This window comes from Fusarium phalaenopsidis (assembly GCF_050370095.1).
Source record: "Fusarium phalaenopsidis strain FUZ10S chromosome Unknown contig_32296, whole genome shotgun sequence".
Lineage (NCBI taxonomy): Eukaryota > Fungi > Ascomycota > Sordariomycetes > Hypocreales > Nectriaceae > Fusarium > Fusarium phalaenopsidis.
Window position 1 is genome coordinate 801,885 of NW_028145408.1, and position 13,245 is coordinate 815,129.

At 29.9% G+C, this 13,245-nt stretch overlaps 2 protein-coding genes across 2 annotated transcripts; one reads left to right on the forward strand and one right to left on the reverse strand.

Moving 5' to 3' along the window:
* Nucleotides 1-237: 237 nt before the first annotated feature.
* Nucleotides 238-1,003, forward strand: LRP88_05846 (uncharacterized protein; the record flags this gene model as incomplete). Its single annotated transcript, XM_083242390.1, has 3 exons — nt 238-355; nt 406-754; nt 808-1,003. The coding sequence occupies 3 exons, from the start codon at nt 238-240 to the stop codon at nt 1,001-1,003; spliced, it is 663 nt and encodes a 220-aa protein (XP_083101326.1).
* Nucleotides 1,004-2,245: 1,242 nt separating this feature from the next.
* Nucleotides 2,246-3,427, reverse strand: LRP88_05847 (beta-lactamase/transpeptidase-like protein; the record flags this gene model as incomplete). The annotated part of the gene is made up of 1 exon (XM_083242391.1): nt 2,246-3,427. The coding sequence occupies one exon, from the start codon at nt 3,425-3,427 to the stop codon at nt 2,246-2,248; it is 1,182 nt and encodes a 393-aa protein (XP_083101327.1).
* Between the last annotated feature and the right edge of the window lie 9,818 nt (nt 3,428-13,245).

Genomic DNA, 13,245 nt, shown 5'->3' on the forward strand with positions numbered 1-13,245 from the left:
GTAATGAATTTACAACCCCCAAGATTTATCTATAAGAGATGTGGCGTGACCAAAGACTCCAGAATCCTACCTTGGATCTATCCCATAGCGCGGGCGTCTTCTCTCTTCTCTTCGTTCTTTTTCTCTTTCTCACTGTAATTCCTACTGAGTACAATCTCGGGCGGTTGAAGGTATCATTGGAGGATACATCATTCGCGGCCTCTCCTTGTTCTACGCATTACCGAGGGATAAATCATCATGTTAATGCTGGTATATGGGCTGCTGGCGGCAGTCGCCGTCGCCATGCCGCTTATTGAGGTGCATCAATCAGAGCCGGCTCTGTTACCGAAGCTTGAAACAAAGAGGCAATTTACAAGTCAGTACCCCGACCTGTGTTTGAAATTCTCAACAGCTAAGCCATGGCAGTTCGAACGAATCTTCCTCTCGAGCGACGAGCCAATAGGCTTATACCGGTGGTGGTTGGCGGTCCCCAGGACACGTTCGTTCCCAATTTGATCAGGGCCGCGGTTGGCGACGTGATCCAATTCCAGTTCAGCTCAGGGAACCACACAGTCACTCAGAGTGCCGAGGACGCCCCATGTCAACCGTTGCAGGCGACGGTGGCTGGAGCCATCCATAGCGGACACATCCCGTTCGAGGCTGGGCAGACTACAGTTGGGACCTTTAATTTGCCTTTGACGAGCACGGATCCTATCTATCTCTATTGCGCGACTGGTCCCCATTGTCAAAACGGCCAAGTCATGGCAATCAATCCGTAAGAGAGATCCCTAGCTAGGATTTGAAGCTTGCTAACTGGAACACTCATAGGCCAAACGAGGCCTCACTGGTCAGCTACTCGAAGCTCTCAGCGGAAGCATCAGCCAACGTCGATGGCACCGAAGTATCTGGAGGAACCGTTGGAGAGATTCCGTTAGAAGGGGCAGCCTTTACCCCTGCCAAGGAGGAAGAAGCACCGCCGCCACCTCCGCCTGTTGAAGCTACGCCTTCGGCAACACCAGCCTAATAGATATGATCGTATTCCGGCCATAGTAGAACAATTTGAGGTACTGGTACTTCATTCAATTCTTACACATCATGTGTTTTTCTGTTGTTGAAGTTGAATCAGTAGTGGACATATAGCTTTGCCTGTCTTCTTTAGTTTGGGCTGTAAGCAAGCAAGGGGTTTCTATAGTATATCTTGCTATGAGCGTACTGATGCTTGCCGATTGCCTGAATTATCTTTTGATGCCTGCTTGTCTCCCGTAACTGAGCATCTATGGACACGCAAGTCGAGAGAAGGCAAGGTGGCTGTGATTGGTTATTGTGGACAACTTGACAAGACACGAGAACCTGCAGAACATCTCGGTGACAAATGGGAATATGACTAGAGAGGGTATCCAGGAGAACTCGTTAAGGGAAGCCGTAAATGGAAGTTTTGCTGGCCTCACAACTCGGCATACCTATGATTGGCAAGCCTCAAGGTCACTTTATGTGATTTGCCGCCGAGGTAGATGCACTCTCTACAGCTGCGTGATTCAGCCATGCTGACATGAGCTGTGAAGGAGTAAAGTGCAACTTTCACCCCACTTACAAGACAGATCATCGCCCTCTAGATTGCGGTATTTTCTCCAAGTCGTGAGAGTATGTATAGCTTGAGGCTCTGTGATTACAGAGCGGACGGGAAGGCAAGGAATCGGGGATATCAATGACAAATGATCTTCTAGCTCTCTTGAGTACTGGCCAATACGAATCTTTCACCTCCTCTCGCGCAGCGAATGCCTGCCTATAGAAGCGCGAAGGATGACGTGACAATCATGTAGTTAGAGTCTTATGTGGCGGAGGCTTAGATATAGCTGGTAGGCGTAAGCGACAGCCTTACTGCACGGTTTGCTAAAAGTTGTTCATCTCAGCAAGATAGCTTGACCTTGTCACTTGAAAATGGCATTTTTGTCACATAATGCGGCAATTCACAAGCTCTACAAAAGGTTGACTGTCCGTCGCTGATCTTCCTTACCCTCATCACCCTGTTTTAACAAATCTCGACTTCCCCCGCCCCCCCTGTGCAGCTCCCAACTAAGACAGCCAGTCAAGATACTACGACAAGATGACAGCCCAATCGTACTGCAACCACTGCGACAACTATTCCGTCCAAATCATGTGTGAGAGTGGACATATCGTACAGCACCAGTATTGCAATGGCCTTGAGTCTTTCTCCTATTTCGGTATGTAATTGTGTGTTGACTAGAGGGGGTTGAACGGAGACTAGTTAGGCATCAAGGGTAACTCCAAGTATCTCATAAACCGCCTTAATAAACGCAGCCGGGGAAGGGTGCTCTGCACTCAGCATCCTGTTCATGACATATGCGATCGTAAGCCCCCTGTCCCTATCCATCACCACAATGGAACCTCCCCAACCGCTACCCCATCCAACACTGCCCTCTGGAAGCTTGCCTTCGACGATTCCCGAGCCAGGTCCGGTGAGGTAAATCCCAAGTCCGCGCCTCCCGGGCCGCCCTGTGACCAAATCCACACCGCTTGCATGTTCCGAAAGTGCCAATTCCACGGTCTCAGCCGACAGCAGGCGATGGCCACCGTCCGCGCATTTGCCGCCAAGCGAGAAGCAGGAGAGGATCTTGACCAAGGCCCTGGCGTTTGTGTGGCCGTTGACTGAGCCTAACACGCTGGACCTCCAGAGAATAGTATTGGCGTCCTCAGCTCTGAGTAGGGGGTTACACAATGTTCGCATTGTGATCGACTCCGGTTCACATCCTATCTGCTCAAGTGCCTCTTGGATCGAAGGTCCCGGTGGAGGCACGACAGGGGCCACTCGGCTCCGGTCCTCGCGGCATCCGAGCTGGAAGTCCGACCCGATGCCGAGCGGCTGACAAATCTCCTTTGTTACGAACTCATCGACGGACATTCCCGTCTTCCTGCGCACCAGCTCCCCGACGAGAAACCCCTGCGAGACACCATGGTATCCCATTGCGCTGCCTGGAACCCATAGCGTTGCCTGACGGGCCAGCTTGTCGGTTGCACCTTTGGCGTCGCACAACTCCTCCAGCGTCATATTGTCCTGCCAGGCGCTGAGGCCCGCTGTGTGGGCTAAAACTTGGCCAACCGTGACCTCAGACTTCCCGTTCTCCGCAAACTCAGGCCAATGATGGGCAACCTTGTCCTCAGGACGGAGCACGCCACGGGAAATCAACATAAGAGCCGCGAGGTTGGTGACCAGCTTCGTGGTTGAGAAGACGTTCACCACGGTTTCCCTTTCCCAGGGCTGTTCGGTTGATGGGTCCGCCCAGCCACCCCAGATGTCCACGGCATTTTCCTCGCCATTGATGTTGACGCATAGACTAGCTCCGATGTCTTGCCCGGACGTGATGAATTGTTGCATGAGGTCGCGAAGCTTGGCGAACCGAGGGTTACATTGGCCAAAGATCTGAGCCATGGTGTGAAGTAATGGACCTTAATGGCTGGATTAGGGTGAAATGGTAGATAGAAGGTACGTCTCTATTAGGTGTAAGACTTTAACTTGCCAAACCTTCCACGGTGGCTCGGCTATAGAGATTTTAAGAGGTCCCATGTATATAATATCTAGCCGAGGTTATCTTAATTAGTTAGCGGCTTTAATAGCTGCCTTATATTCTTATAATTACCTCTTCTCTAGAGATCTTAATTCTTACAATCTAAGTAAATAAAAAAAGCTTTAAATATTTTATTTAAGTCTTTTAGTTTATAAATAAAGCCTTAATAAAAGCTCTTTAAAATATTACCTTTAATATATAAAATTAATTTTTATATTTTTTATTATAATATAAATAATTAAAAATATTTTATTAATTCTTTAATATTATTAGCTTTAATAATAATTTATTTTTATTTTAATTTATTAATTAATATATATATATAGTAAGTGGATCAGGCAAGCAAGTGGATTAATTTGCCCTATAAAGGGATTTATATCTAAGATTATATTAATTTAAAAATTTCTAAGAAAATCAGGCTAAGCCTAAAATAGATAAAATTAAAAGTTTAAGTATATTATATAATAAGCTATTAATTTTAAACTTTATATATTTTTAAAAAAATATAATTAGCTAGTATTTAAAAAGTCTATTTATATTATATAAATAGCTATTACTCTATAAAAAAAATTTTTAAAAGTTTTAAAAAATATAAATAACTTATTTAGTAATTTAATATCTAATATAACTCTTTTAAGCTAATAACTACTTTATAGCTATTTTAATTAAGTTTAAAAATCTCTACTTTTAATATATAATATATATAATCTACTTATTTATTTAATTTACTTATTATAAATATATATTATTAAAAAATATAATATACTTAATAAGTAAGTTAATTAAAATCTTAATTATTAAAATAAAAATTATTATAAAAATATAATATACTTAATAAGTATATAAATTAAATAAATATATAAATTAAAAATCCCTTATTTTATAATATTTTTATTTAATTAATTAATTCTTAATTACCTAATATGCTATAATTAAATAAAGAGGCTAATATCCTTTTTGCGCTCTAGGCCTATTAAAATAACCTAAAATTAAATCTCTAATACGCCGCAAAGGTCTATAAAATCTCTTATATTACTCTCTATCGCCGATAGCATAGCATATCTGCGCGTTGCGATTAGATCCCTAAATTACGTAAACTATCTAATCTAGAGGAATAGATTATTATCTAATTTATTCTTAACTTAGATTTATAAGGATTTCCCCCGCGACTACGTGGTATTAAAGAAATAGCTAATTAATTACTCGCCGACCGCAATGCGCTACCTATCGGTAAGCGCTAGGCTAGAAACTTTATTAAGCGATACCTAGAGCTTAAGACGTGTTTTTTTTATAAATATAACTATTAGAGGGCTAAATGCGAAGATCTAATTATTATTTATAATTAATTTAGGCTTATTAAGAATATAATCGCGAAATATAGTATCTAATTAGAAGATATTTATAACTTTAATGAGACTAGCTTTATGATAGGCCTGATTTAGAGCGGGATAGTCGTCATAGGCGTAGAAAGGCGTGGAAGACTGAAATTAGTGTAGCCTGGAGACCGGGAATAAGTTATAGTCATTCAGGCGATCAATGCGGAAGGCCGGGCTATCTAGCCGTTTATCGTGGTTACGGGCTAATATCACCTCGCCAATTGGTACTAAGAAAGTAACCTCCCGGGCGATTGGGCTATTGCGACGTCTCAAAATGGCTGGACTAATAACGAGATAGGTCTCGAGTGGCTAAAGCACTTCAATCAGCATATAACCAACCGATTAACTAGTCCCTATCGTCTTTTAATCCTTGATGGCTATGAAAGTCACTACTCGGCCGACTTTGAGATATATTACGAGGAGAATAATATTATTATGCTCTATATGCCGCCTTATTTATCTTATTTACTCTAGCCCCTTAATATTAATTACTTTAGGCTACTTAAGAAGGCTTATAGTCGAGAAATAAAGCATCTAATTAAATACTCTATAACCTATATTTTAAAGACTAAATTCTTCCTAGCCTTCTATACCGCATTTTAAGCTATTATAATAAAAAAAAATATTAAGGTAGTCTTTAAAGGGGCTAGGCTTATTTCTTTTAACCTAGAAAGTATAATCTTAAAGCTTAATATATAGCTATAGACTTTAATGCCTACTAAGGAAGAGGCTAGCCTCTCTAACCCTTAGGTCTTAAAGACCTTAAAGATTATCCTTAAGGCCTAATCTTAGTTTAAATACCTTAAAAGAAGAATTAAAAAGCATAAAAGTAGCTCTCTTAAATTAATTCTAGAAGTATTAAAGTCTCTTTTTAAGGGAATAAAAGCGGTTATATATAAGATAGTATTAATAAGGGCTAAGATCTAAGACCTTTAATAAGTAAATAAGACATTAAGCTAGCAGCAAAGAGCAAAAAAGACCTACCTATAAAAAAGAGGGAAAATAACTTTAGATAAAAGAAGGTAAATAATTAATTAAATAGATATTAGTGCATAGGTAGTAGCTAAATTATTAAGAAGTAGTAATTAAGAAAGGTTAATATAACTAGGGGTTTAGCGCTATGGTATATATAGTAAGCCTAGTTATAATATAAAAATATATTAAGTAGTAATTAAGATATCTAGGGAAGAATATAATAAGTAATTTTAATTAATTAAATAATTTATTATATTTTTATTATGATTTATATCTTAGAGGTTAAGATTTTTAATTTATATACTTATTTAATTTATATACTTATTAAATATATTAATAAATTATTTAATTAATTAAAACTACTTATTATACTTTTTCTTAAATATTTTAATTATTACTTAATATATTTTTATATTATAACTAGGCTTATTATAAATATTATAATATTAAACTCTTAGTTATATTAATTTTTTTAATTATTACTTTTTAATAATTTAGCTATTACTTATATATTAATATTTATTTAATTAATTACTTACTTTCTTTTATTTAAAGTTATTTTTCTTTTTTTTATAAGTAAGTCTTTTTTACTTTTTAGCGCTAGCTTAATATCTTATTTATTTATTAAAGGTCTTAGATCTTAGCCCTTATTAATACTATCTTATATATAATTACTTTTATTCCTTTAAAAAGAGATTTTAATACTTTTAGAATTAATTTAAGAGAGCTATTTTTATACTTTTTAATTTTTCTTTTAAGGTATTTAAACTAAGATTAATATATATAATAAGTAAGCATCACAGTTAAGTAAGCGTCGCATTATATAATATAATAATAAATAACTAATTTTTATTTTTAAAAATATATTATAAAATATATAAAAATTTAAAAAATATTTATTATTATTTAATTAATAAGAAAAATATATTATATTTTTATAGAATTTTAATAATATTCCTTTATATATAAATTATAAATTATATAATATAAATAAGTTTTTTAAAAACTAGCTTATTAAAAAGGTTTTAAAAATATAAGAAAATTTTAAATAATAGCTAATTATATTACTAATTAAACTTTTAAATTATAATTATTTTAAGACTAAATTAGTTTTTTAAGAAGTTTTTAAAATATACTTTATAGGTTAAAATCTAAGTGCGACGCTTACTTATCTATAATGCTTGCTTATTATATATATTAAGCCTTAAGGATAATCTTTAAGGTCTTTAAGACCTAAGGGTTAGAGGGGCTAGCCTCTTCCTTAATAGGCATTAAAGTTTATAGCTATATATTAAGCTTTAAAATTATACTTTCTAGGTTAAGAGGAATAAGCCTAGCTCTTTTAAAACCTCCCTTAATATTTCTTATTATTATAATAGCTTAATATATAATATAATAAGCTAAAAAAAACTTAGTTTTTAAAATATAAGTTATAAAGTATTTAATTAAATATTTTATTTCTTAATTATAAGTCTTTTTAATAGCTTAAAGTACTTAATATTAAGAGGCTAAAATAAATAAAATAAATAAGGTAGTAATATATATAATAAGTAAGTATTATAAATAAGTAAGTATTATACTTAGATTTTAACTTATAAAATATATTTTAAAAACTTCTTAAATAATTAATTTAATCTTAAAATACCTATAATTTAAAAGTTTAATTAATAATATAATTAATTATTATTTAAAATTTTCTTATATTTTTAAAGCCTTTTTAATAAATTAATTCTTAAAAACTTATTTATATTATATAATTTATAATTTATATATAAAGAAATTTTATTAAAATTTTATAAAAAATATAATAATATATATAATAAGTATATTAAATAAATAAATATATTAAATAAAAATCTTAACCTTTAAGATAGAAATTATTATAAAAATACTATAAATTATTTAATTAATTAAAATTACTTATTATATTCTTCCCTAGATATCTTAATTACTACTTAATAAGTTCTTATATTATAACTAGGCTTATTATAGATATTATAATATTAAACCCCTAGTTATATTAATCTCCCTTAATTACTACTTTATAATAATTTAGCTACTACCTATGCATTAATATCTATTTAATTAATTACTTATCTTTCTTTTTTTATTATTATAACCCCTCTTTTTTATAGCTAGGTTCTTTTTACCCTTTAGCGCTAACTAAGTATCTTATTTACTTCTTAAAGATTTTTATTTTTAATAGCTAATAAGGTAACTTAATATATAATTACTTTTATTTCCTTTTTAAGAGACCTTAGGGCTTTAAGGATTAACTCTAGGGAGCTACTTTAATGCCTTTTAATTTATCTTTTAAGATATTTAGACTAAGATCTAGCCTTAAGTATAGTCTTTAGGGTCCTTAAGACCTAATAGGTAAAGGGCTTAGTCTCCTCCTTAGTAGGCATTAATATTTATAGCTATATATTAAGCTTTAAGATAATACTTTCTAGGTTAAGAAAAATAAGCCTAGTTTCTTTAAAGGCTACCTTAGTATTTTTTTTTATTATTATAACTTAAAATATAATATAAAAGATTAAAAAGAACTTAGTTTTTAAAATATAAGTTATAAAATATTTAATTAAATATTTTATTTCTTAATTATAAGTATTTTTAAATAGCTTAAAGCACTTAATATTAAGGGGCTAAAATAAATAAGATAAATAAGGTAATATATAAAGCTTAATAATCTTATTTTTTTTATAATATCTCTTAAATTTAATAAAATAATAACTTTTATAATTATTAAGAATTAAAAGATAATAATAATTATTTAATTACTTAGCTATATATTAATTAAAGTACTTAAGCCACTTAAGACCAGTCTTATTATTAATCTAGCTATTTTAAGTTATCGCAATAGCCTAATCGCCTAGGAGGTTATTTTCTTAGTACTAGTTAGCGAGGTAATATTAGCCCGCACTAATAATAAATAGTAAGATTACTTAGCCTTTTATATTAATTACTTAAATAATTATAATTTATTTTTAATTTCTAAGCTATATTAATTTTAGCTTTTTATACTTATTTATACTTATAATAATTATTTTATTTTAAATTATACTTATTATAAAGCTAGTCTTATTAATATTATAAATATCCTTTAATTAAATATTATATTTTATAATTATATTTATTATAAATATAAACTAGTTATAGATAATAGCTAGATCTTTATACTTAGCTCTCTAATAATTATATTTCTAAAAAAAAACGCATCTTAAGCTCTAGGTATTACCTAATAAAGTTTAAAGCCTAATACGTGCTAACTAGTAGCGCATCGCAGTCAATAAGTAATTAATCAGCTATTTCTTTTATACCATATAGTCAGGGGGGGGAATCCTTATAAATCTAGGTCGAGAATGAACTAAATAATAATTTATTCTTAAGATTAGATAGTCGGCGCGATTAGGGGATTTAATCGCATCGGGATTGAATGCCTTGCTTATGGCGACGTAGCCGTCGCTCATCGACTCTATAGAGGGTTGCAGCGCGTCGGACGCTGAGTTTTAGGTTATTTTGGAGGGCTTGAAGAGCGAGAAGGGTTCTAGCCTTAGTATTTAGGTCTGATATATTTAATAGTTAAGAAATTAATTGATTAAATAAAAAGTTAGGTGCAGGAGGGAAAAGTGCAGCGCATACTTGCCTGCGGCGTATGCTTATTATATATATTATTAAATTTATAAAATATTATAAATAAAATAAAATTATTAAATTTTACTTATTTTTTATTTCTTATATTTATTTTTGCCCTTTAATATTAAGTATTTTTATATATTTAAAAATATTTATAATTAAAAAATATAATAATATACTTAATAAGTGAGATAATTAAATAAGTAAGATAATTAAAAATCCCTTAACTTATATTATTACTATTTAATTAATTAATTCTTAACTACCTAATATATTAGAAGGAAATAAAGAGGCTAGAGTTTTTCTTGCCCTTTAGGCCTATTAAAATACCTCAAACTTAAGTCTCCGGCGAGCTATAAGAATTTATAAAATTAACTATAGTACTCTCTTTAACCGCAATCAAGGCATTCAAGCCCGAGCTAATACTATCCCTAAATCACGCAACCTATTTAATCTAGAGGAAGAGATCTTTTTTTACTTTATTCTTAACCTAGATTTATAAGGATTCCCCCCCTAGCTATATAATATAAAAGATATAACTAATTAAGTACTTATTAACTATGATATATTACTAATTAGCATGCGCTAGGCTTTAAACTTTATTAAGCGATACCTAGAGCTTAAAATATATTTTTTTTAAAAATATAAATACTAAAAAGCTAAATATAAAGATCTAATTATTATCTATAATTAGTTTTAGTTTATAGTAAATATAATCGCAAAGTATAATATCTAATTAAATAATATTTATAACTTTAATAAGACTAGCTTTCTTATAAGTATAATTATAAGCGGAATAGTTATTATAGGCTTAGAAAGGCATTTAAAGCCGAAATTAGTATAGCCTAGCAACCGGGAATGGATTACGGTTATTTAGGCGATTAATACGGATGGCTAAGCGATCCCGCCGTTTATTATCGGTGCGGGTTAATATTGTTGAATAAGAGGAGCAATTGCGATCGTGCCGAAAACTAAAGTGGCGCGCTATGCTTTTTAGCCTAGTTAAATTATTTAACAAATATCACCTCGCTAACTAGTACCGAGAAAGCAACCTCCCGGGCGATTAGGTTATTATAATAACCTAAAACGGCTAGACTAATAATAAGACTAGTCTTAAGTAGCTTAAGCACTTTAATTAATATATAGCTAAGTAAATAAATAATTGCTATTATTTTTTAATTCTTAATAGCTATAAAAATTACTATTTTATTAAATTTAAGAGATATTATAAGGAAAATAAGATTATTTAGCTTTATATATCTTTTTATTTATCTTATTTATTTTAGCCCCTTAATATTAAGTACTTTATGGTTTTAAAGAAGGCTTATAATTAAGAAATAAAGTATTTAATTAGATACTTTATAACCTATATTTTAAAAATTAAATTCTTCTTAGCCTTTTATATAATATATAAGGCTATTATAATAAAAAGAAATATTAAGGGAGCTTTTAAAGGCACTACTTTTATTCCTCTTAACCTAGAAACTATAGTCTTAAAGCTTAATATATAGCTATAGACTTTAATGCCTATTAAGGAGGGGGTTAAACCTTTTACCCCTTAGGTCTTAAAGAGCTTAAAGATTATACTTAAGGCTAGATCTTAGTCTAGATACCTTAAAAGATAAATTAAAAGGCACTATAATAGCTCCCTAGAGTTAATTATAAAGGCTATAAAGTCTCTTATAAAGGTAATAAAGGGAAATATATATAAGATTATATTATTAAGGGCTAAGGTAAAAAACCTTTAAGAGGTAAATAAGATATTAAGTTAGCGCTAAAGAGTAAAAAAAATTAAATTATAAAAAAGAGAAGTAATAATAATAAAAAAAAAAGATAAGTAATTAATTAAATAAATATAGATATATAAGTAGAAGTAAAATTATTAAGAAGTAATAATTAAAAAAGGTTAGCGCGACTAAGGGTTTAGCGCTATAGTATATATAATAAGCCTAGTTATAATATAAGAATATATTAAGTAGTAATTAAGATATTTAATAAAGAATATAATAAGTAGTTTTAATTAATTAAATAATTTATAGTATTTTTATTATAATTTTTATTTTAAGAGCTAGGATTTTTAATTATTTTACTTATTAAATATATTATTTTATTAAATATTTTATAATTTATATTTTAAAAATTAAGTATTTTTAAATTTTTTATATTATATTTTAAGTTATTATAAAAAAATATTAAATTATTTTTTAAATAAACTAAGCTTATTTCTTATAACTTAAAAATATAATTATAAAGATTAATATATAGCTATTAATTTTAATATTAACTAAGAAGGTAATTAAATTATTAATATCTTAGGCCTTAAAGACTTTAAAGATTATACTTAAGGCTTAATCTTAATTTAAATACCTTAAGATATAAATTTAAAAATATAATAATAGCTTTTTAAAAGTAATTTTAAAAGTTATATAATTTTACTTCAAGAGAATAAAGATAATTATATATAAACTTATCTTATTAAAAGCTAAAATTAAAAATCTTAAGTAAGTAAATAAAATATTAAATTAATATATATAATAAGCAAGCGCTATAGATAAGCAAGCGCTATACTTTTCCCTCTTATACCTAACTTTTTATTTAATTAATTAATTATTAACCACTAAATATATTAGACCTAAATACTAAGGCTAAAATACTTCTTACCCTTTAAGCCCTTTAAAATAACCTAAAACTAAGTATCTAAAGCGCTACAGAGATATATAAGATTAATAAGCGGCGGCTATATCGCCGCCAGCAAGGCATTTAATCCCGACGCGATGCTATCCTAAATTCACGCTAACTATCTAATCTAGAGGAATAGATTATAGTTTAATTTATTCTTAACCTAGATATATGAGGTTTTCCCCTGCGACTATATGCTATTAAAGTAATAGCTAATTAACTATTTACTAACCATGATGCATTACTTATTAATAAGTACTAGGCTTCTAACTTTATTAAGTGATAAGAAAAGCTAAAGATATGTTTTTTTTATAAATATAATTACTAGAGGGCTAAGTATAAAGATTTAAAGGAAATCTAAAAGTAGTTTTAGCTTATAATAAATATAATTATAAAATATAATATTTAATTAAATAATATCTAGAACTTTAATAAGATTAGCTTTCTTATAGGTATAATTATAAGTAGAATAGTTATTATTAGCATAAAAAGGTATAATTAATTAAAATTAATATAGCTTAGAAGCTAAGAATAAATTATAGTAATTTAGGTAATTAATATAGAGGGCTAAGCGATTTAGCTATTTATTATAGGTGCGGGCTAATATTACCTTACTAACTAGTATAAAGAAAGCAACCTCCCGGGCGATTAGATTATTATAACCTCTTAAAATAGCTAGACTAATAATAAGACTAGTATTAAGTAGCTAAAGTACTTTAATTAATATATAATTAAGTAATTAAATAATTACTATTATCTTTTAATACTTAATAGCTATAAAAATTATTACTTTATTAACTTTAAGAAATATTATAAGGAGAATAAAATTATTATATTTTATATACTACCTTATTTATTTTATTTATTTTAGCCTCTTAATATTAAGTACTTTAATTTATTTAAAAAGACTTATAATTAAGAAATAAAGTATTTAATTAAATATTTTATTACTTATATTTCTAAGACTAAGTTCTTTTTAGCCTTTTATATTACTTATTAAGCTATTATAATAAAAT